The following is a 23,870-nucleotide window of genomic DNA, read 5'->3' on the forward strand; positions in this document are numbered from 1 at the left end:
TTAGACAGCAGCAGATAGATGGCCCCAGTATAAAATAAGCTAATAAAGATAGGCACCACCTGGAGAGGGTTCATTACTTTTATGTTACAGTTGTTTTACCTGTGATGTTGTAGGCAATCCTGACCTGATACAACAGAGGGCTCTTCTCTAATAAGCAGAGCAAAACCAGTTACATCAGGTGCACATGACCAGGTGGAATGTAGTCAAATAATGTGTGCCCTGAAGAACAGCCTGCCCTTGGTCCCCTGGACACTGAACATCTCAGGGGTGCAAGATGACCTGGATGCTTACCAAGTCCCAGGTTGACTTGGTCTATGGGACTTGAATAGGGCTGAAGGCTTTTACAGATAAAGTAAAAAGAAACTTGGAAATTAAAAGAAAAAATTTACCAATATGGATGACAGCCGAGGAAAAGACAGAGAACAGAAAATAAGTAGGATGCTCAAATCAAGGAGATATACACAAGAGTGACCTACCAATTAGGAGCAAGCAGGAATAAGATGACAAAAGGGTAGAGCTGTGGATGCATTAGCTTCTAAGAAGTTGAGAGATAGAGAAGGCTTAAGAAGTAGTCACAGAAGGCTGCAAGTTCTTCTCTTAACCCTTGTGTGACAGGTCACTGTTTAAGCCACAGTGGCTTCCAGGGACAATTTATGGCTGGGATTCTGATATTTAGTGTCCATAGCAGTTATAACTATTCAGAGTATTGGCTTTCAGGTGAGCAAAATCAACCTTCATTAAGGAGTATTTCAAGTAAAGCAGGCTATTAAGGGAAAAGCAAACTTTCAATTAATCATGGAGGAAAGGTGTGGGAATGTTTACAAAATATTAAAGACACAGGAGAATTTGATCCCAACAGAAGAGAATGTAAGGGACAGACTGGGCTTTAAAGGACCAAGAGGAAATAGTAGAGGACAGAAAGAAGAGCAAGCTCCACAGACGTCATCTGCAGGAAGGAGCAAAGGAGCCAGGCAATAGGTCACTTCTGCATTGGTTAGTGAGACCTCTTTCCCCCACTCCTTGGAAAGGGATTTGCTCATTGAACACACACTGACCTTTTCTTCCCTCCTTTACTTCCTGAGTATTCAGAGCCAATAACTGGAAGTGCTGAGCTCAGCCCATCTTTTCCCCTTGAGAACAGGCCTACAGAGAGGATTCTCTTCCACTAGGTCCCACAGGAGAAGCCACATTGACTGCTGGGAATTGTCATTCTGGGACTCAGTTAACAGCCCTGCTCTAAGTCACCTCCTCCAGTAATTCCCATAGCTTAGAAGTTCTTACTCCTGACTGTTGAGAACATATTTCTCCCCGCCCCCCGCAGTTGTTCAGATCCAGCCAGGAAAGAGGGATTGCATTTATTGGGGATCTTCTTGAAAATCCCCAACATTAATGACAAAGATAAGAAAAAAAAAAAGATACAGCAGGGAGAATTTCTATGTCTTCAAACATAGGAAGAATTTCTACATCTTCAACTTAACTGGTACCAAACAAAGTGAAAATGAGAATAATAATAATGGCTGAAAACGATGGGCCATTTACCACACACCACTGCTGTAGGCACTTTATATAGGTTAATTAAATGAAATATGAATGGCATCCATATAAGAAAGATAGTCTTAATTCACATGAGGAAACTGAGGCACATATGGATTCAGTAACCAACCCACTAAGTGGCAAAGCCAGTGTTTGAAAGAGTCTAGCTCCACAGTACAACACTATTCAACACTGTCCTCTACCACTGCTTCCTCACCTGTGCTTCCTATGTGACAACCCGTGAGAGATAGTAAACCTTGTTCTTTTATAAATATGCAAATAATAAATATGTTCATAATTTATTTTCTATCTTTTGAAGATAAAAATGAAGAATAAATCATTCACTTCTTTAGTTAAGCTTATCCAACCTTTGTGAAAGCTGGTTGATATAGATAGATAGATAGATAGATAGATAGATAGATAGATACTGCCTTTCAGCTGTTATAAACTCATGAGGCTAGATACATGTGTACAGCAACTGTGGTTTTCTCTCCTCTTCCTTCATTGGAGAGTTCCATGAGAAAACTAGACTGCACACTGTTCTATTTCTACTTCCTCACTTCCCGTTCCCTTTCTTGAGTCCTCTGCAATCTGATTTCTACTGCAACCAGAATATGACCCTGGCAAAAGCCCTTCTACTGGCTCCTGAGCTGGGCAGCCCTCAAGTGCTCCAGTTCTTTATCAGTTGACATTATGCCTTATGCCCTTCTTTCTGAAGTCCTCTCCTTCTTGGGTCTTGTCAATCTTCTCGCCTGGTCTCTTCCCTCTTCTAGGACAGCCGTTTCTCAGCTTCTTCTGATAGTTTCCGTTTGCTTCACCCATTCCTTCTGTTTCAATGTGCTAGGGTCTCTTTGCTTTGCCTTCTTAGGATGTTTCACCCTTTTGAACAGGTAACTCACAATGGTTGCCTGCCACCTCTACTGAACTCCACCTCCTCCTGTCTGTCTGTTTCACCTACAGCTCTTTTTTGAAAAGCAGATATCCACGCAATGGCCACTTCTTATCTGCTCCTGGACCTCTCACCAGCACCTCAACAATGCAAACGAAATTATACTCAATCTCTGCCCTCATCTCTATAGATGCTGAAAGTGTCTCTTAGTAGGTCTCCCCATCTGTAAAACTGGGCTTCTCCAATGCATGCTCCATTGTTGTGTGAGAGGGACTGTCCCAAAAGTCAAACCCAATATTGTCACCTGAATGATTCCAAATTCCATCACCAGTGGAATTTAGAATGGTGCACATAAGGGTTCCATGACTGGTCTCTTGCCTCTGCCTGTGCTTTTTTTGTAGCCATGGTCTTTTCCCCACCACGTCACCAAGAAAATTCTATTCTTAGTCAGAATGCACGTCTTAACTTTTTTATTAAAACACTATAATTTCAAGCCTCCTGCTTAGATGTTCTTCCCCAGTCCTCACCCAATTCACCTTGGGAATCACTGTACATTTTTCAAGGCTCAGCTTAGGAACCACCTCTTTTATGAACCCTTTGATTATAACATAAACTGAGAATCACCACTGTCTTCTTTGGACTCTACCTTAACCTGAACAGATCTGTGAGCCCTCAGGGACAGGTATGGCATCTTACTTAAGATTAGCAATGCCTTAATATAGAAGTAAGTCTTTATTAAACACTTGAATGAGTGTCTGAATCTCCTGAGGCGGGTTATCAAGCTAATATTTTCATTCATCATCACATTGATTCGTTATCACATTTTATTGGAATGTATGACATATCCGTACAATGCAGAGGTCCACTGACACAAACTTAATCTCCATCTTCGAAAAAAAGCATTAATTAATTTATTAAATAATGATCCAACTATGGTTTATGAGTTCTTCCTTTTCAGGTTAGAGAAAATGAGACTTTATAGGCTTAGGCAATACCTTCCAAGAAAGACCAAAAGACATTTTTGTTCATAGTTTCCCACTTGAAATGATCTATTTATGATATAGGCCTTCATTAAATCCTTCTACCTAAAGAACTCAGCTTCTCAACTCTCAAAATTCTAGCATACTGAGTACAATCTTCCCCAGAGCCACCCTTGCAGTTTTAGCTCACTAGCCTAGATACTGATTTTGTTAGATCCACAGTGAATGCTTTTCACTATTAACATTTTTGTATGTTTATTTGTTTATATTTATGAGGAACAGAAAGTTGCAACCCAATGGGCTCTAGCCAGTTGAAAATTCAAGTCTTAATCAAGATGGTCTCTCAGTGTACTATATACTCTAATTATCCTCTTATTAAAATAGAACACCTGGTGATGTTGACATAATCCCTAATGATCTTCAGGCCAAGAGGTCCCTTCCTTAAATGTAAGAGGAATTATAAAGTCCCCCTCTATGATCCACAGAAGAACAAAAGCCTTCTGGGGCATGAGATCAGAAATAAATTCTTAAGAAATTCATTCACAAGAAATAATCCTCAAAGATTTCTACTTTCTGTCAAGTCATTGTATGAAATCCACCAATCCAATTAAGGCAGATCAATTGAACCTTCCTTGTGAATGAAAAAATAAACTATATGCTACATTGGCCGGGTTCTACATAGATGTAGGAAATATCAGACCATCTCATTTGTTCTTCATAACAATCATGTGGGTTGAATACTTATATTCTGATTTTATAAGGTTCAGAGGGTCTAAGTAACTTGCCCAGGATTAAACAATGAATAGTATGGTCGAAGAGTCAAGTTCACCACCATTTGGTTTAAGATTTTACGTTTCCAACACATGATATAGCAAAAGAAACAGAGCCGGGACTTCCTACCAACATTCCTCTTACATTTTCACTCTACAGCATGTTCTTCAGTCACTCTTCCCTAAACTTATCCCCAATGAGAACTAACATCCATTAAATATGATCTTAAAGTATGCTTGCCCCAAATAACACTAATCATTCTGTCACTCTGAATAATTTTTGAAGAACTTTTCCTAGTCAGATTTCTGGTCCAAAAGTTCATACTGATTGAATTTTACACTCTCCAAATGGAGACCGAATCATCAGTTTTCCCTTTTAGTATCCATAAGAGATATTTAATCTCAATGATATCATCTTCAAATTGGATGTAAAAACAACCTGATGAAGCAAAATATGTTCAATGCCTAGAGTCAAAAAGATCTGACTCAAATTCTGAGTTGGTACTTGTTATTCCAAAAACTTAAGTTCCTTATATTCATTAAATCTCTGTCTCTTCACAGAAGATAGGATTTTGTCATCTACTGTGATTTTTCAAGTACAGTCATGTGTCACTTAACCATAGGGGCACATTCTGAGAAACACATTAGACAATTTTATCACTGTGTGAACATTACAAAGAGGACTTACAAAAACTGAGATGGCTACAACATCACTAGGCAACATGATTTTATGGGACCACCCACTTTATGCAATTGGTCATTGGTGGGAATATTGATATACAGCATGTGACTGTACTAAATAAAGTAAGGCCTTATGAAGATCCAAACACAGTATGCAGTCACAGTGAATACTCAGTAAATAGCAGGTATTGGTAACATTAGTAGTAGTAGTACTAAGAGGTTTAAAATCTGATATTAACACCTGTGAACCATCAGCAACAACTGGCAGAGAACACTGGATATAAACGGGGCTAAATAGATTTCAGATAGAGTCACAGTACTGGTCAACTGCCCTTTCCTTTTCTGACAAAAATCTAATCCCCCTCGTTAGTTTTATTTTGACACTGATGCTCTGACCTGATGCTGGCAGATTTTGCTTTCAAGTCGTTCCATCTTTGGTTCATGTCATCCAGCCGATGCTGAAGCATAGTAGCCTCTTCAGAATTTCCCAGAGCTTTCACCATTTTCTGCCTGTTTCCATCAATGCTTTTAAATATGTCATTATGGGCATCAATTTCTGCCTGGATGTCCTAAAGATAGGAAAAGCAAAGAGTTAATGCAAATGTTGGGATTACAACTTTATTTTTTTATATTTTCAGCCAAGTGAATATGTCATTTTTCCTTAAATTACATATAATAAATTCAAGTGTTTCTACAATTTTCACATTGAAACTATTGCTTAATATTGAAACAAATACCTTCTCCCCTTAAAAGGTGGGTTAAAAAAGTGAAAATATCAAGTATTATGCAGGTCATCATCAAATTTGTTTTTCACAAACTTGCTAATGGTTTGCCCTTTCAATCTTATAAAATTTATTCTGAAATTTAAAGAAAATTTTCTTATAAACATTTACCTTCGTTAAGAAAAAAAAACTTGGGAGGATGATTCCAAGATGGCGACTAGAGGCAGGAAGCAAAAAGCGTTCTTCCTAAGGTAAAACCTTGGAGAGACGCTAGAGATACACCTTGCAGGAAAAACCACCAAGAAGAGGTAAAACTCCAACACCTCCACACCCCCAGGCCATGCATAGCATCTCCACTCCACGTTAAACGGACAAACCAGAAGGGCTCTTGCACTGCCAGTGTCTAACCAGCTTGGGAGAAGCAGATGACCAGGTGAGCTAAGTGGTACACCATACTCCCACAGACAACCCTGGGCCAGCTCAGCATAGCCCCCTGGACAGACTGATTCGCTCCCATGGAAAAACAAAAAAACAAACTGAATAACAAACAATAAGAATAAAAAAGACATGTAGCAAAGAGGGTTGGGCACCCTGAGTGCCGAAGAGAGGGGGAGGGGCAATCCCTCACAGAACTGTAAACAAACAAGCCAGCCGGAGAAGGCAGGATCAGAGGCACACGCCCAGCAATCATAAGCAGGAAAGCTTGTAAAAGCAGCGGTGGGAGGAAAACTCCACAGGAAGGGAGGAAGACCCACTTCCCACATGAGCTGTAAACAAACACGCCAGCCTGAGAAAGCGGGTGCAGTGTCACCTCCCCCAGTGTGCTTGGAAAGGGGAAAGCTTGTAGCAGCGGCTCATGCACAGCAGAACTCTGAGTAAACAAAGTCTGTGGGGCCAGGTGAGTGCTAAGCTCACCCCTGAGATCTGCATAAATAACACCTCCAGCAACAGCAGGCTGACAGCAGCGGGCAGGTGAGCCACAGCCACAGATACCATTCACAGAACTGTCTACAGACTCTTGTTTTTTTTTTCCTAATCCTTTGATGAGAAAACAACCAAACTACACCTGCATGCTGAAAAACTTACTGAAACTGTAATGCATTTGAACTTGGGACACTTTGTTGTCTTTTTGGGGTTTTTTTTGCTTTTTTGGTTTTTTCCTTTTGATGAGACAAAAACACAGCTACTTCTGAGTCACCATCTCCAGGATTGGAGGTTGAGGGACTAACATCAAAATTATTAAGACTGAAACTTTATTGCATTTGAACTTGGAGATTTTTTTTAATTTTTATTTTACTTATTTTTATTTTTTTATCCTCTCTCTGTTCTATAATACCTGTTTAGCTTACTATTGATTAGTACACTATCTCTCCCTGTTTATATCTTTGAAGCAGTTTTTTGTTTCTTTGTTTGTTTTTTTACTTGTTTATTTGCTTTTCCCTTTTTCGTTACCTTCTTTGCTTTCTCTTTCCTCTCACCCTTCCATTATAAAAATCACCATTGTTATTATTACAAGCTAAAAAATACTTAATTGCACACAGTACAGGGACAGTAACAATACCAAGGGCAATGATGGGAAAACAGAAAAAAAGGGAAACAAGTTTCCCCACAGCAAAAAATTAGTACACGAACCAGAGGGACATGAAGAAAACAGATACTCAGATCCAGACTCCAACAAAATGAAGATAAACTATGCCAAAGAACCCAATGAAGCTCAAAACAACAATCTAAAAGAAGAAATGCGACAGGTAATCAATGAGAATTTTACAGAGATGATACTGGATATGATCAACCAAAATGTACAGGAGACACTCAAGAAATTCCAAGACAACAAAAATAGAGAATTTGAAAAAGCACAAGAAGAAATAAAAGAAACCATAGAAGCACTATGTAAACACCAAAGTGAAACAAAGAACACGATCAATAAAGAGATAAATGAACTCAGGACGAAAATAGACAACATTAAAGAGGAAACAACTCAGGATATGGAAAACCTCAGAAAAAAGAATGAAACAGAATTGCAAAACAAAATGGAAGGCCAATCCAGAAGAATAGAACAAACAGAAGACAGAATCTCAGAACTCGAAGATGAAATGGTAATTAAAGGAAAAACTGAAGAACTATTAATTAAACAACTCAAGAGCTGTGAAAAGAAAATGGAAGAACTCACTGACTCCATCAAAAAACCAAACTTGAGAATCATGGGCATTGAAGAAGTACAAGAGGTACAAGCAAAGGGAATGTGTGATATATTCAACAAAAACGTAACAGAAAATTTCCCAAATCTAGAGAAATCTATTCCCATACAGATGCAAGAGGCATGCAGAACACCAAACAGACCAGACCATGTCATTATCAAAACAACAACTACAAAAACTAGAGAAAGAATATTCAAGGCTGTAAGAGAGAAAAAACAAATAACATACAAAGGTAAAGCCATCTAAATCACAGCAGACTTCTCAACAGAAACATTAAAAGCAAGAAGAGCTTGGGGTGAGATCTTCCAGGCACTGAATGAAAATAACTTCAACCCTAGGATACTCTACCCAGCAAAACTATCATTCAAAATAGATGGAGCAATAAAAGTCTTCCATGATAAGCAGAAATTAAAACAATATGTGACCACAAAGCCACCACCACAAAAGATTCTTCAAGGGATTCTGCACACAGAAAGTGAAACCCAACTTAACCATGAAAAGACAGGCAGCACCAAACCACAGGAAAAGAAAAAGCAAGAAAGTAGGGAGTAACCTCAACTTAGGTACACACAATCAAACCTTCAAACAACTAAGACAACTAAATGACAGGAATCACCACATACCTATCAGTACTAACACTGAATGTTAATGGACTTAATTCCCCCATCAAAAGGCACCACTTGATGAAATGGATTAAAAAGGAAGATCCAACAATTTGTTGCTTACAGGAGACCCATCTCACCAACAGAAATAAGCATAGGCTTAGGATGAAAGGTTGGAAGAAGATTTACCAAGCCAATGGCCCCCAAAAACAGGCAGGAATAGCAATACTTATCTCTGACAAAGTAGACTTCAAACCTACATGGATCAAACAAGATAAAGAAGGACATTCCATACTAATAAAAGGGGAAATAGTCCAAAAGGAAATAGCAATTATCAACCTATATGCACCCAATGTCAACACACCCAATTTCATCAAACATACCCTGAAGGACCTAAAAGCATATATTAACTCCAACAAACTAGTCGTGGGAGACTTTAACATCCCATTATCATCAATACATAGGTCATCCGAACAAAAAATCAATAAAGAAATCCTAGATCTAAAATATACCATAGATCAAATGGGCCTAGTTGATGTCTACAGAATATTCCATCCAACTTCTACACAATATACATTCTTCTCAGCAGCCCATGGAACCTTCTCCAAAATAGATCATATCCTAGGGCACAAAGAGAGCCTCAGCAAATATAAGAAAATAGAAATTATACCATGCATTCTATCTGATAACAATATAGTAAAGTAGAACTCAACAACAAAAGAAAAGATAAAAAACATGCAAACAGCTGGAAACTGAATAACTGAATGCTTAATGAACAATGGGTCATTGATGAAATAAAAGAGGAAATTAAAAAGTTCCTGGAAATCAATGAAAATGAAAAGACAACCTATAGGAACCTATGGGACACAGCAAAGGCAGTCCTAAGAGGGACGTTTATAGCCATGAGTGCATATATTGAAAAGACTGAAAGATCCCAAATCAATGACCTAATGATACATCTCAAACTCCTAGAAAAACAAGAACAAGCAAATTCCAAAACAAATAGAAGGAGAGAAATAATAAAAATAAGAGCTGAAATCAATGAAATAGAATCAAAAAAACCATACAAAGAATTAATGAAACAAAAAGTTGGTTCTTTGAAAAAATAAACAAGATCGACAGACCACTGGCAAAACTGACTAAAATGAGGAGAGAAAAAAAACCCAAATTAGTAGAATCAGGAATGCAAAAGGAGAGATAACAACAAACACCATGGAAGTCCAGGAAATTATCAGAGACTACTTTGAGAACCTATATTCAAATAAATTTGAAAATCTTAAAGAAATGGACAGATTTCTACATACATATGATCATCCAAAACGGAACCAAGAGGATATTAATCACCTGAATAGATCTATAACACAAGATGAAATTGAAGCAGCAATCATAGTCTCCCTAAAAAGAAAGGTCCAGGACCTGATGGATTCTCTGCTGAATTCTATCAGACCTTTAAAGAAGAACTGATACCAACCCTCCTTAAACTGTTCCACAAACTAGAAAGGGAAGGAAAACTGCCAAACACATTTTATGAAGCCAGTATTACACTTATACCAAAACCAGGCAAAGACACCTCCAAAAAGGAGAACTATAGGCCAATCTCCTTAATGAACATTGATGCAAAAATCCTCAACAAAATAATGGCAAACTGAATTCAACAACACATCAAAAAGATTATTCACCACAACCAAATAGGCTTCATCCCAGGGATGCAGGGATGGTTCAACATACAAAAATCAATAAACGTAATAAACCACATTAACAGAAGCAAAGACAAAAACCACTTGATCATCTCAATAGATGCAGAAAAAGCCTTTGATAAGATCCAACACCATTTCATGATAAAAGCTCTAAGAAAACCAGGAATAGAAGGAAAGTACCTCAACATTATAAGAGCTATATATGACAAACCTACAGCCAGCATTAAGTATTAACGGAGAAAAACTGAAACCATTCCCTCTAAAATCAGGAACCAGACAAGGATACCCACTATCTCCACTCCTATTCAACATAGTCCTGGAATTCCTAGCCAGGGCAATTAGGCAAGAAGAAGGAATAAAAGGAATACAAATAGGTAAAGAAACTGTCAAAATATCCTTATTTGCAGACGTTATGATCCTATACCTTAAAGACCCAAAAAACTCTTCTCAAAAGCTCCTAGACATCATCAATAGCTACAGCAAGGTAGCAGGATATAAAATCAACATAGAAAAACCATGAGCATTTCTATACACTAATAATGAACAAACTGAGACAGAATATATGAAAACCATTCCATTTACAATAGTAAATAGTATTCCATCAAATACTTAGGTGTAAACCTAACAAAGGATGTGAATGACTTCTACAAGGAAAACTATAAACTTCTGAAGAAAAAGATTGAGGAAGACTACAGAAGGTGGAGAGATCTCCCATGCTCATGGATTGGTAGAATCAACATAGTAAAAATGTCTATACTCTCAAAAGTAATCTACATGTTTAATGAAATTCCCATCAAAATTCCAATGATATTCATTAAAGAGATTGAAAAAAATCTACTGTTAAATTTATATGGAAACACAAGAGGCCACGAATAGCCAAGGCAATACTCAGTCAAAAGAACAATGCTGGAGGTATCACAATACCTGACTTCAAACTATATTACAAAGCAATAACAATAAAAACAGCATGGTACTGGCACAAAAACAGACATGAAGACCAGTGGAACAGAATAGAGGACCCAGATATGAAGCCACACAACTATAACCAACTTGTCTTTGACAAAGGAGCCAAAAATATGCGATGGAGAAAAGACAGTTTTCTCAACAAAAACTGCCGGGAAAACTGGTTAGCAGTCTGCGTAAAACTGAAATTAGATCCATGTTTATCACCCTATACCAGTATCAACTCAAAATGGATCAAGGATCTTAATATCAGACCCCAAACTCTAAAGTTGATACAGGAAAGAGTAGGAAATACTCTGGAATTAGTAGGTATAGGTAAGAACTTTCTCAATGGAACCCCAGCAGCACAGCAACTAAGAGATAGCATAGATAAATGGGACTTCATAAAACTTAAAAGTTTCTGTTCAACAAAAAAATGATCTCTAAACTGAAGAGACCACCCACAGAGTGGGAGAAAATATTTGCCAGCTATACATCAGACAAAGGACTGATAACCAGAATATACAGGGAACTTAAAAAACTAAATTCTCCCAAAATTAATGAACCAATAAAGAAATGGACAAGTGAACTAAACAGAACTTTCTCAAAAGAGGAAATTCAAATGGCCAAAAAACACATGAAAAAATGCTCACCATCCCCAGCAATAAAGGAAATGCAAATTAAAACCAAGCTAAGATTCCATCTCACCCCTGTTAGGATAGCTATCATAAGCAACACCACTAACAACAGGTTTTGACAAGGATGCGGGGAAAAAGGAACCCTCTTACACTGCTGGTGGGAATGTAGACTAGTACAACCACTCTGGAAAAAAATTTGGAGGCTACTTAAAAATCTAAACATTGATCTACCATATGATCCAGCAATACCACTCTTGGGGATATACCCAAAAGACTGTGACACAGGTTACTTCAGAGGCACCTGCACACCCATGTTTATTGCGGCACTATTCACAATAGCCAAGTTATGGAAACAGCCAAGATGCCCCACCACTGACAAATGGATTAAGAAAATGTGGTATCTATACACAATGGAATTTTATGCAGCCATGAAGAAGAACAAAATGTTATCATTCGCAGGTAAATGGATGGTATTGGAGAACATCATTCTGAGTGAGGTTAGCCTGGCCCAAAAGACCAAAAATCGTATGTTCTCCCTCATATGTGGACATTAGATCAAGGGCAAACACAACAAGGGGATTGGACTTTGATCACATGATAAAAGCGAGAGCACACAAGGAAGGTATGAGGACAGGTAAGACACCTAAAAAACTAGATAGCATTTGTTGCCCTCAACTCAAACTAATGCAGATGCTTTAAAGCAACTGAGACCAATAGGAGAAGGGGACCAGGAACCAGAGAAAAGGTGAGATCAAAAAGAATTAACCTAGAAGGTAGCACACATGCACAGGAAATTAATGTGAGTCAACTCCCTGTATATCTATCCTTATCTCAACTAGCAAAAACCCTTGTTCCTTCCTATTATGGTTTATACTCTCTCTTCAACAAAATTAGAGATAAGGGCAGAATATTTTATGACTAGTAGCGAGCGGTAAGTGGGGGTAAGGGAGGGAGTGGGTGGGTAAAGGAGTGGGTTGGGGGGAGGGGTGGGGGCGGAGGGAAGGGGGGGAGAAATGACCCAAACAGTGTATGCACATATGAATAAAACAAAAATTTTTTAAATTAAAAAAAAAAAAAAAAGAAATAAAAACTTGGGCTGGTAGAGTGGCTCAAGAGATAACAGCATTTGCCTAGCAAGCATGAGGCCTAAGTTCAAACCCCAGTACTGCCAAAAAAGGAAATGAATAATATTTCCTTTTGTTTAACGGGAAAATAATTTATTTTCATAAAATAAACTTGGTAAAGGAAAAATGAATAAAGGAAAAATGTATAAAAAGAAAATTATTGTGCATAATAAAATTTGGTTAAGATTTTACAAAAGCACTTGGCAATTTGTACCAAAAACTGTAACACTATTGCCAAAATTATCCTAAGAAAATTAATGAATGAACATACTTAGCACATTGCTTTAAAGTAAAAAATGAAAACTGTTATGATACATTAATGGTAATATAATATTAAGTTTAAACACAAAAGTAAAAAAACTATATGCTATGGTTTCTTAATTCTTGAAAGTAGATGCTCAAATTATCATATGTATTCATATATAATTCAGCACAGAGATACATTAAGACTACTAAGAAGAGTAATCTCTATATCAGATATAGGTATAGATAAATTTAGTTTTACAAATTTAAGATTTGTAAAATTTTAGCCCTGAATGTGATAGTGATAGGAAGTGAGGGGCTGGAGTGTGCCCTCATGAATGGGAGGAGTGCCCATAAAAGAGGCCCCAACAGCTGCCTGGCCCTTCCAACATATGAGGACACAGCTGGAAGACACCACTGATGAACCAGAAAGTGGCTCTCACCAGACACCAATCTCCTGGTGCCTTGACCTTGGACTTGCTGGTCTCAAGAATTGTAAGAAATAACTTTCTACTATTTATAAGCTATCAGTTCATGGCATTGTGTTATTGGACTGTGTAGCCCAAACTCACTAATACAGTCCCATTCTTAAGTTTCTCCCATTCTAAGTGCTGAAACTTTAAATAGAATTTCTTTGAATATTCAGAATCCTTTTTATTCATTCTGAACCATCCTTGCATCCCTGGAATGAAACCAACTTGATCAAAGTGTGTTACCCTTTAATGTGCTGTTCGATTTGATTTGTAAGTACTTTATTGAGAATTTTTGCATCTATGTTTATCAAAGAAATTGGTGGTTCAACCAAAGCAACTCAATAATTGTAAAACAACACATAAACAGCATCAAGGACAAAAATGTATGATCATCTCAATAGATGCAGAAAAAGCCTTTTGACAAAATTTAACTTCCTTTCATGATAAAAGCTATGTAGAAAGTAGGAATAGAAGGAATATATGTCAGTATGATAACAGGATATATATATATATAAAACAAACCTACAGCTAATGGGAAAAGCTGAAATCACTTCCTCTAAGGTCAGGAACCAGACAAGGATGCCCACTCTCTCCACTCTTATTCAAAATAGTACTGGAATTCCTAGCCAGAGCAATAAGGCAAAGGAAAGAAATAAAAGGGATTCAAATAGGAAAGGAAGAAGTCAAATTATCCTATTTGTTGATCTTATATTTAAAAGACCTTAATGTCTCCACCAAGAGATCTGATTAACACCTTTGGCAAAGTAGCATGATACAAAATTAGCATAGAAAAATTTTAGTAGCTTTTCTGTGTACCAATAATGAACAGGCTGAGAAAGAAATGTTTTGAAAAGGTAGGGGGGGGTGGCTAAGGAAATAGAATTAAGGTAGTGAACTTGCTCAAAATACACTGTTTGCAAACATGGAGTTTTCACATGAAAACCTCTTGTACTATTAATGAATCCTAAATTAATTAGAATTCATTTCTGGTAAATATCCATGTATTCCATCAAGAACCAAGACTTAAGTGGTGGTTTAAACTGTAATCCTTGCTATGAAAGAGGTGGAGACAAGAGGATCCAAGTTTGAAGCCAGCCTGGCAAAAGTTAATGTGACATCCTATGGGAGAAGAGGGGAACTAAACTAAAACAGGACTGGGAGTGTGGCTCAAGTGGTAGAGCACTAGCCCAGCAAGCGTGAAACCCTGAGTACTCTGGGATGAAAAAATAAAAACTAAAAAAGCTTAGGGACCTGCATCTACATGTTTTTTCTTCAACTACCCACAAACCTACACTAAGGCATCCATGGACTGGTCTTTTGCACCTGATTAACCAATGAACATATTAGGAAGATATTACTGCCCTCTTATCATTTCTGTTGGGATTTGTGATGTCTGACTTAACACTGACAAGGTCAAATTTGGAGCGTGGATGAAATGAACAGAGAGTGTGATGGACTACTCCGACAAGCTCTATCCTACAAATTTAAAAACCCACTGACCTCTGAGGTTATCTGATCCTAATGACAAAGCCAAGTCAGGTTCACCTATAAAGTATGCACTGCACCTGTAGCAAAACCTGAGATTGTTCTGTTTTACATCTCATGCTAACTCTGCCTGAGAGCAGGGCAGGACAGGGAGAGAGCAGAAGGGGAAGCACGCAGGCTACGGATTCAAGGTCCTCAGGCTGAGCAATAGGCAATTGCATCACCCATCATCATGGATTGGGGCACTTCAAATAGAAATTCTCAGTGGAAAACAAAGTTGTTTTGAAAACTCCTTTGGTATACTCTCCTGGACAACATGGTTCCTAGAATGGAAATATCCTACATTTGTATCCTGAAACGCATTTTACGACATCTCAAGAGATATATTCAAAGGTCAGAAGACAATTTTTGTTACACCGTTTATCTGTGTGGCCACCATCCTTCTGAAGAAGGTGAGCAACACTTGGCAAGGCTTCACTTTGCTCTTTGTTGCCAGGGGAACCTGGCCTCACATTTCCTGTATAGGCTCCTAAGCATCATGATCAGTGGACCACACTCAAAATCACAAGACAACTTCAAACCACAACAGCCTGATGTATCATGACCACACTACTGACTTCCTTCCACACTCAAGAGAAGCAGAAAGACAGAAGTGTATTAAGATGCAACTTTTTAAGGTTCACTAGGGCTTCCCCAGCATCAGGTTTGGATGCCAAGAGCATGAAGCAAATTTACTCCCTCACATCAGTGAAGATGATGTGTTCCCCAATCCAAGAAGGATAGTGAATATGGAATGAAGAGCAGAGCTGCATAACCGGTCCAGGCAATGATTATATGTAACTCCTAAAAAACTCTCTCTAAGAGCACTACCGGTGATGGGATATTAAGGCCGAATATGACTTTCAATATGTGGAAAACCCTTCCACACATGAATGTCATCAACAGGAAGAAAACTCAACCACCAGAAAGTGGCCAAAGAAAGAAAAATCAACATACATTATTTCATTTTATTTGACATTTGGTGGTATTTTTTTTTTCAGATACACCCAGAGTACCTAAAAACAAAAAGTCATCTTATTATTTCTTCTCTATGGATACTTCAGTGTCTTAATAGAATAAGTCTTACACTAAATAGAATAAATCATATATGGATTAAATCATAAGCAAATGCATGAGCGAAATATACAAATAAGCTCATTTTGATTGACTAGCAAATTTTAGCCAATGCAGTGCCTGGAGAAAATAGGCACAAAGAATTGGGAAGAAATATAGTAATTATTCTGTTCAATTTCTTAACTTAAAAAAATCTAATATGAAGCACATAAAAGCATTTAGAAGCCTGTACTGTAAAGTCCTGGGCTTTTATTGGAGATTTAAAATTAAATGCAATTTAATGAATTGGTAGGTCACTGTGCAATGATGCACTGCTTTTAAAATCAGCATGGGAGGCTGAGTGCTCATGACCCTGAAGTAGCAACAAATGCTAAAGTAAGTTAAAGTTTGATACAAGAAGGCTTAGTGTCACTGCACAGCTGGGAGACTTGTCTCTACTAATGCTTACCTCTGTCACCTGCAAGACCTTCTGAAGGTTAAATAGCATCAAAGGGTTACTGATAATTAGTTCAGGAATATAATCCAGCTAGAAGCACAAAGCAATGCTCTTCCAAGCATTTAACATAAGCCAGTCATGTGCACTCAGGGGCCACAATAAGACACTCAAGTAGTAGAACCAACATCTGAAGACAGGGCAGGACAAAATTCTGGAGGATTCACTCCAAAAGGACATTTATAACCTGAGTATAATATAGAAGGTTAACAACAGCCAAGGGTGAGAAAAAGAGGAGCACATATTTTTCTCTAACTAAAATACCATCAATGCCATAAGCTGAAAATTCTCAGACCAGCCCTCCAAGAGATGGCTACAAAAGCTAACAGTTTGCTTAGCAGCAGTTAGTCCTTCTGTAAACAATACCAAGTCAAAAAAAAAAAATGTCACAAATACAGGGATTATGGATTTATTTATTTATTTACTTTGTACTTATTTAATAATTGGTATTTTATACTAATTTTGCCCTTAGCTGGATACTTCTTCAATGATAACTCACAGAGATATAACAGCAAACATTTTATAACAGATGTCACATATATTTGTTTATAATGTTTGAAAATCAAGAATAGCTACAATTATGTGAGTAAAAATGTATCTACAGAGTAGGACAAACAGGGCTGGGGGTGTGGCTCGATATATAGGTGCTTACCTAGTCAGGAAGTAGAGATTTGAAATAGTACCACCAGGAAGCCTTCAACAACTAATCTGGTGTTAGAATAGATTCATCCTCTCTGGGTCTTGTTGACAGAATTTTGGCTTATTTTTGCTCGGCATAATTGCCTAACACCTCATGGCCACAGCAATGTTTTCTCTGAAGGAGTTGTGACCCTGTTCCTAAAGGTGAAGCAGTGAGGTCAGCAACAGCTTCCCTACAGGGTCCCCATGCTCAGACTAAATAAATAAAGTTAGCCATGAGGGGAAAATAAATCCTTCTGCACCTGTCAAAAGTTGGACCAGACATCAGGGGCAGATCAGGATTGATCATCAGATGGCCTGTACAATTACTACCAGAGGTTTAAGTTTTGAAAATGAGGAATCACAATTTTTAAAAGACAGATATTACCTAAGTTATAATAAAATAACAAAATAACATCATCAAAGATTGTTATCTTTGTATCATTTGTATCATTTGTAAATACATTTTGAAACAGTTTGTGAGGTTTCCGAGGTAATGAGTAATTACAATTAATTATTCAGTTAATTACTGAAGGGCTGGTGGAGTGACTCAAGTTGTAGAGCACCTTCCTACCACGTGTGGGGCCCTGAGTTCAAACCCCAGTACCGCCAAAAAACAACCCCAAAACTTCCCTGACTCAATTAATTATTTCAATTACTTATTGATTTTAGTTTTTCAGTTCACTATCTTTATAGTTCATTTTCTTCCAATAAGTAATCTCACAGATTTTAATCACTCTATCAAATCATATTTTGACCACCATTAGATTACATTTTGACAATAAGGTTGGCAGTAGCCTTTATCAATGAAGAAATCAATGCCAATAATGTTCTTTTCTCATTATCTGTGATTATAAATGTAAGTAAGCCAGAGCAGAAAAGGTCAATTTCTAAGAGAACAAACTACAATTTACTGCACTTTCAAGATAATCTGAACAAGCCAATTTATAATGATAAAGAATCAATGAACGCATTACATTTTAAATATCAACCTAGTAAACACTGCTATGCACAAAATAGCTTTCACAACCAAAAAAAAAATGTTCCTCATTCCATAGCAATTGTTTCTAAAGCACACTAAAATCAAATTAAAATCAATTAAAATCTAGGGGGTTCCTTTCTAAGGTGTACTCCACATATACAGATTTGATCTGCACATGGCCACAGTTCCTTGGAAGCACTGATCAAATGTTTCAAGTGGCCAAACCATAATTTCTCCTCAATTCCTCATTCAGATAGTGCAATCAAACTTGAACAGTCGTGACAACCCAGTCATGAGTTATTATATTTAAATATTTAGAACTACACTCCTGGTGGCACACAACTTGTCCTTAACTCCTGACCTGTGTCAAAGCAGTTCCCATATCCCAGGAGCTTCCAAAGTCCTCCCCTGCCACATGTGCCTAGGTCACACATGTGTATGCATACCAGACACAAACCATATTTCCTTCCTTAAACCTCAGTACAAACTGTAAATTTCAGCTAAATGTAATTTCTCCAGGAAAGACTTCACAAACATTCAGATAAAGTAGGCCTACCATTGCTCCCATAGCTTCCTTGATTGATTGATTGATTGATTACATACTTGCCATTTAAAACCTCCTTGCTTAAGGTAATCCTCCCACTACACTGTGAGCTTAGTAAGGGAAGGATTTCCTTGTGGTCCATTCCATCCCTATGTTCAGACTAATGTCTGGTACTTCAGAAACATTTACTAAATATTAAATAAACAAGTAGACCTTAAAGTGTAAAGTCTGCTCATCTAGGACTCATCCACTTTCAAATGATATATTTCCCCAGTTATTTGGGAGGTTGAGACACAAGGATCATGGTTTGAGGTCAGCCTAGGGAAAAAGTAGCTCTGAAAAACCAGCTGGGCATTGTGGTACACACCTATAATCCCAGCAACTACGGATATGAGACAGGATGATCAGGGTCCCAAACCAGCCCAGGCAAAAGCATGAGACTGTATCTGAAAAACAAGCTAAAAGGAAAGTGACTGGGGGCATGGTTCAAGTGATTATTCAATCCCCAGGACTGCCAAAATAAAATAAAAATAATTCAAATTGAGCTATACAACATAGCTTTTTAAACTTCATAGTCATCCTAAAGGAGGATGTATGTACATGTGAATAAATGAAAAAAAATTAAAAACAAAACAAAACAAACAAAAAATTCATAGTCATCCTAAAGAAAGCAAGTGCCATAAAGAAATGCACTGAGTGCATTCTGTGTTGTCACTGTGAAGAGTATCTTTCTTCAAAGATTCACCAGGAGAATGGTATAACCAAAAAAACAAGCCAAAAAACCCTATCGTTTTGGCGATAGTCAACAATATTGTATCATATAATTAAAACTACTTATCAGAGAAGATTTTCAATGTTCTTATCACGAAAAAAGGATAAATGTCTGTGATGATTTAACTAGTACCCCATAAAGATGAACAATTATCTGTCAATACCATTATCATTAATCATCTAGTAACAGGGCTCCAAAAATTAATAAAAGTGAAGTCACTCAAAATGACATTGAGGTAAAACTGTCCATTACTCAATCTTCTATGACTACTAAGCACAAGGAACAGAACAGTACAACATGAAAATGTTCCAGAGGCAGTATAAAGCCATGAAATAGCTCCTTTATGAAGTACTTTCAAGGAGAAAATTAATTAAAATGAGAGTGGTAATCAAACTTCACCCGCAGGCTGGATTTCACACAGGTGCCCTGGTGGACCAGCTTTCTTTCTGTCTCTAGTCAACTGTGAATTTAAACTCTCAGGATGGTCACCGTAAGATCCATGGCCACAACTGCTCACCCTCATCACTGGGATAGAGAATTCGGTCCACCATGCTGCCAAGTAGTACATCTTGCCGGAAGGTACTCCTCCCTGGGCAAGAAGCTCTTGGAGTGTGCATGGTTCCCTCCATGGGGCTTCCTGGTCTTTGGTAAGCTATCATCCATAGGAGTAGAATGTTTCTGGCCTCCTGGATCTCCAGGAACTCCCAGAACTTCCTTTGGAGGAGATCAGAGTACCAAGTGTAATTTGCCCATGCCGTCTACACTGGAAACCACAGTCCTCGCATGACACATCACATAATGAAAATCATAAAACCACTGAATCTCTCTAAAATCACAAATAGCAAATAGACCATCCTTTTTGATGTACCTCCACAAACTGCTGCCTTCAAGTTATGCACAAGCTTCCTTCATCTGGGAACTCTAATTACCTGGTCTCTCTATCACAGCATCTTAGCCATCAGTAGAAGGTCTACTAAGCTGTTGATCTCAACGTCTGAATACATCAAGATTTGGATCCAGTATCCCAACATTAGATCCTAGCTTTCTTAAAGCCCGAAATGGCTTGAAGAACAAAGCAACATCAGTCTTTTGCTGTGACAACCTAAACACCAGGTTGAACAACTAGCTGCTGATATAAAAAAGGTGATATCACTCTGGTGAGATTTCTTTCTAGAAACAGATCACTCATAAGATGAGAAGACTGGACTAAGAGAATTGAGAGTAAAAGGATTCAAACTTTGTGTATACTAAGACAGCTACTTCTGAACTTCTGCTGGCTTTTCTATGAGAACAGTAGACTCTGGTCTTTCCCTAAGAATGACATTATTGCTTTCAGAGATGAGAAAAGTTAGACAGTTAAATTTGAGAGGTGTAAAGTAGTCAGACCATTCCATAATTCCAGGCAATGAGCCATATAACATAAACTCAATATATGAGACAGCTTTTGGGAAAATACACAAAGGATATTTTTAAGATCAGTTGAAGACAAATACATTCATATATGACAATTTGCCACAGGTGATAGCAAAGAGATTAACTTTCACTTAGATTTTTATAAAATTGTCCAACACAAAAATAAACATGGAGAACTCTAGGCTGTGAATTATACACAGCAGGATTGTTTCTTTGAATTTGCTTTGTCTCAAAAAACAAAAAAATTCAAATCAAGCCTTTGACAGACAGAAGCCAGTAGATTTCTTTTACTATCAATTCAACCACCCAATTAAGAATAAGAAATATTCAGATATTTTGGGAGTTAAAAGGGGAACATATCAATATAACCAGAACTTCTAACTGCAGATAAAGTGGCCTGAGGCTGAAAGAAGCAGGTTACTCACCTCTGGTATCTGACCTAAGCTGGAAGACTAATAACAGCACTTACAACACAAAAGTCCAACTACTACCCACAATTACTGCTTCTCAGGGGGTCTAAGTGATGAATTATTCATGTAACATATGCCCTAAACCTTTTTAGGAAGAAACAGACAAATCTACACAAAACAAGCTAACAGATCTCTTTATGGTCATAAAGTTTGTCACCTGCTGTTCCCAGCTGCCATAAGGAAGATATTCTTTCCCTTTCTGGCCCCTTCTAAAGGGCAAGCAAAATGACTGTGAACCATCTTATACTCTCAGGAATTTAGAGGCTTAACCGTGTATTAAAGAGAGAGGTCAAAGTCTGCCCTGCGTTACAAGCCTCACTAAGACAACTGGGGTGCAGGGAGGGCTGAAAAAGGGGAGCGTCTCCACCAAGAAGGAGCAAGTTCTGTAGGCTCTTCCAACTACACTGTTCCTGTCATCAGGAGGCCAGCGGTTGCTGCAATTGTTTTGGAAAGGCTTTCGAACTTTTCAAATGGCATGCTTTTACATCCTTTTCCTCTGGCAATTGTGGTTTATAAGAAAAACCCCATTATTCTTTTAATGACTCATTAGTCTTGCTTATATTTGTACTTGCAGTGAACCATGGGTTACTCATGGAGAATGCCACCGAGAGTTCTACAACTGATAAATGGTTGATTTGTGCAGATGGGGAGAAAGGACTCCGCCTCTTTGTTTTTTTTGTTTTTTGTTTTTTTTTAAGTCCCCTTTAAGGAGTGGAAATTGGAAGAAGATTGGTCCTTGGCATCCAAAGCCTGAGGAGGGCAAGAGCCCATACATGGCACGTTGAGGTCTTCTGTTTTGTTTAACTATAAATGTAAGGTAGCATTTGGCAGGGTAGACTCCATCCTAGAGTGTGCCAGGAGGCTTCCTATGGAAAATTACTAATCCGAGCACCACAGGGCCACAGTGCATCCACGCCCTCCACATTTAAAGCAGACACACTCAGATAAAAAGGAAAAGCCACGGGCAGCGTGAGGCAGCTTCTCCTGCTGCACAGAGCTGGATCCTCGCTCAGACAGGGCTGCGCAGGGCAGGCAGGCAGGCAGCGGCCTGAGAGATAAACAGTCCTGAGGGCAAGAAAGACAGGAGCCTGGCTGATGAAGTCAGACGTTGGCAACCAAGCCCAGCGTTTGCTGCTGGGTGTGTTTATTGTTTTGTTTTCTTCCCCAAATAGATTTCAGTTAAATCACCAGCTGACTTAGGTAGAAATGATGCCTTCCGATGTGGATTCTACAACTGACAAAGCATCAGGGAGAAGTCCCTGGCCAAAGGAAGGAACTGCTTTTCCTTGAAAAGCAATTTCAAAGAAATTATCAAAATCAAACATGCTTTATGAGTTACATTAATTAACCAAGAAGGCAACAGAGGCTGTACTATTGAAACGCATAAGAAAAAAAGGCAAGAAAAGGAAGAAGGAAAGAGCACAGTCAGGAGGTTTCTTTCCGCATACCTTTTCAAATTTTGTCAGCAATTCCCGTAAACTGAAGGTCAGACCAATCATCGTCCAGTAGCCCTTGAAGCCTACATCTTTCTGGCAAATTTCCTTCAGACAGCAGAGTTCAACTTCTAAAAACCGTATCTTTTCTGGCTATACTTTAAAATCCTTTGTAAAATCCTTCACAAGTCTTGCCCTTGAGCTATGGTCCATGAGCAGCAGCAGCTTGTGCTGGGACATTTTAGCCACCCCACTGTGGGTCCGTTTTTTCATGGACTTCGGAGCTCACAAGGAATAGACCTGGTTCTGTGTTTTCTGGAAGCTGTGTTCCACGAGACTGACATGGTCTCCTTTTTCTCTGGGAAGCCCAGGATCCCCTCCTGCTCACCTCACTAATGACCTGCAGGCCAGCACTGTTCTCTCCTGGGCCCAGGCTTAGAGTTTGGTCTCAATTACACCGAGGAAAAAAAAAAAAAAAAAGAAGCTATAGCCTGGAAACTTGCAAGTAGAAGGAGGGGAAATAAAAAAAAAAAAAAAAAAAAGAGCCAAGTATTACCAACTTCCTCCATTCAGACTGGTTTCAGAAAGAAAAAGAAAGAAAGAAAAAAAAAAAGTTCTGGGTAAAGAGCCAGTTTTCAAAGAGCATGACTTATGTAGAGTTCCAACAAGGCAGAATGTCCTCTTAGCTGAAGAAACCCCAAAACACTGGACAGGAGACCACCCGGTCCCATTTTCTCCAGGACGCCAGCAGTTAGGGTTGCTATGGTAACCACCAAGCTAGTTTCACTCCATTTCCCCAGGTCAGCCTGGCCTAAGGGATGCTGTCAACGCAGCAGAACTAAAGTTTTTCAAAAGTTGTTCTGTGCTCTTCTGGAGAAAAGTTCTCCCGGCAGCAAGTGTACTGGTCCCCTCTGCAGGGTTTGGGACAGAGGAAAGCAGCCTCAGTGAGCTCTGGCAGCTCCCCTGGCTGATCTGACAGCACTGTGGTAATCACT

At 38.4% G+C, this 23,870-nt stretch overlaps 1 protein-coding gene across 8 annotated transcripts in view; it reads right to left on the reverse strand.

The window, feature by feature from the left end:
• Utrn (utrophin) overlaps window positions 1–23,870 on the reverse strand; it is a 521,188-nt gene that overhangs the window by 149,973 nt on the left and 347,345 nt on the right. For 7 of the 8 annotated variants that reach the window (XM_074072723.1, XM_074072717.1, XM_074072708.1 and 4 more), the window contains one exon: window positions 5,250–5,422. In XM_074072723.1, the coding sequence (XP_073928824.1) occupies window positions 5,250–5,422 (173 nt within the window). Of the gene's footprint in view, window positions 1–5,249; window positions 5,423–22,890; window positions 23,320–23,870 lie in introns of those variants that run through there. The other variant, XM_074072751.1, reaches the window with a different exon arrangement.

This window comes from Castor canadensis, chromosome 1, assembly GCF_047511655.1.
Source record: "Castor canadensis chromosome 1, mCasCan1.hap1v2, whole genome shotgun sequence".
Taxonomy (NCBI): Eukaryota; Metazoa; Chordata; class Mammalia; order Rodentia; family Castoridae; genus Castor; species Castor canadensis.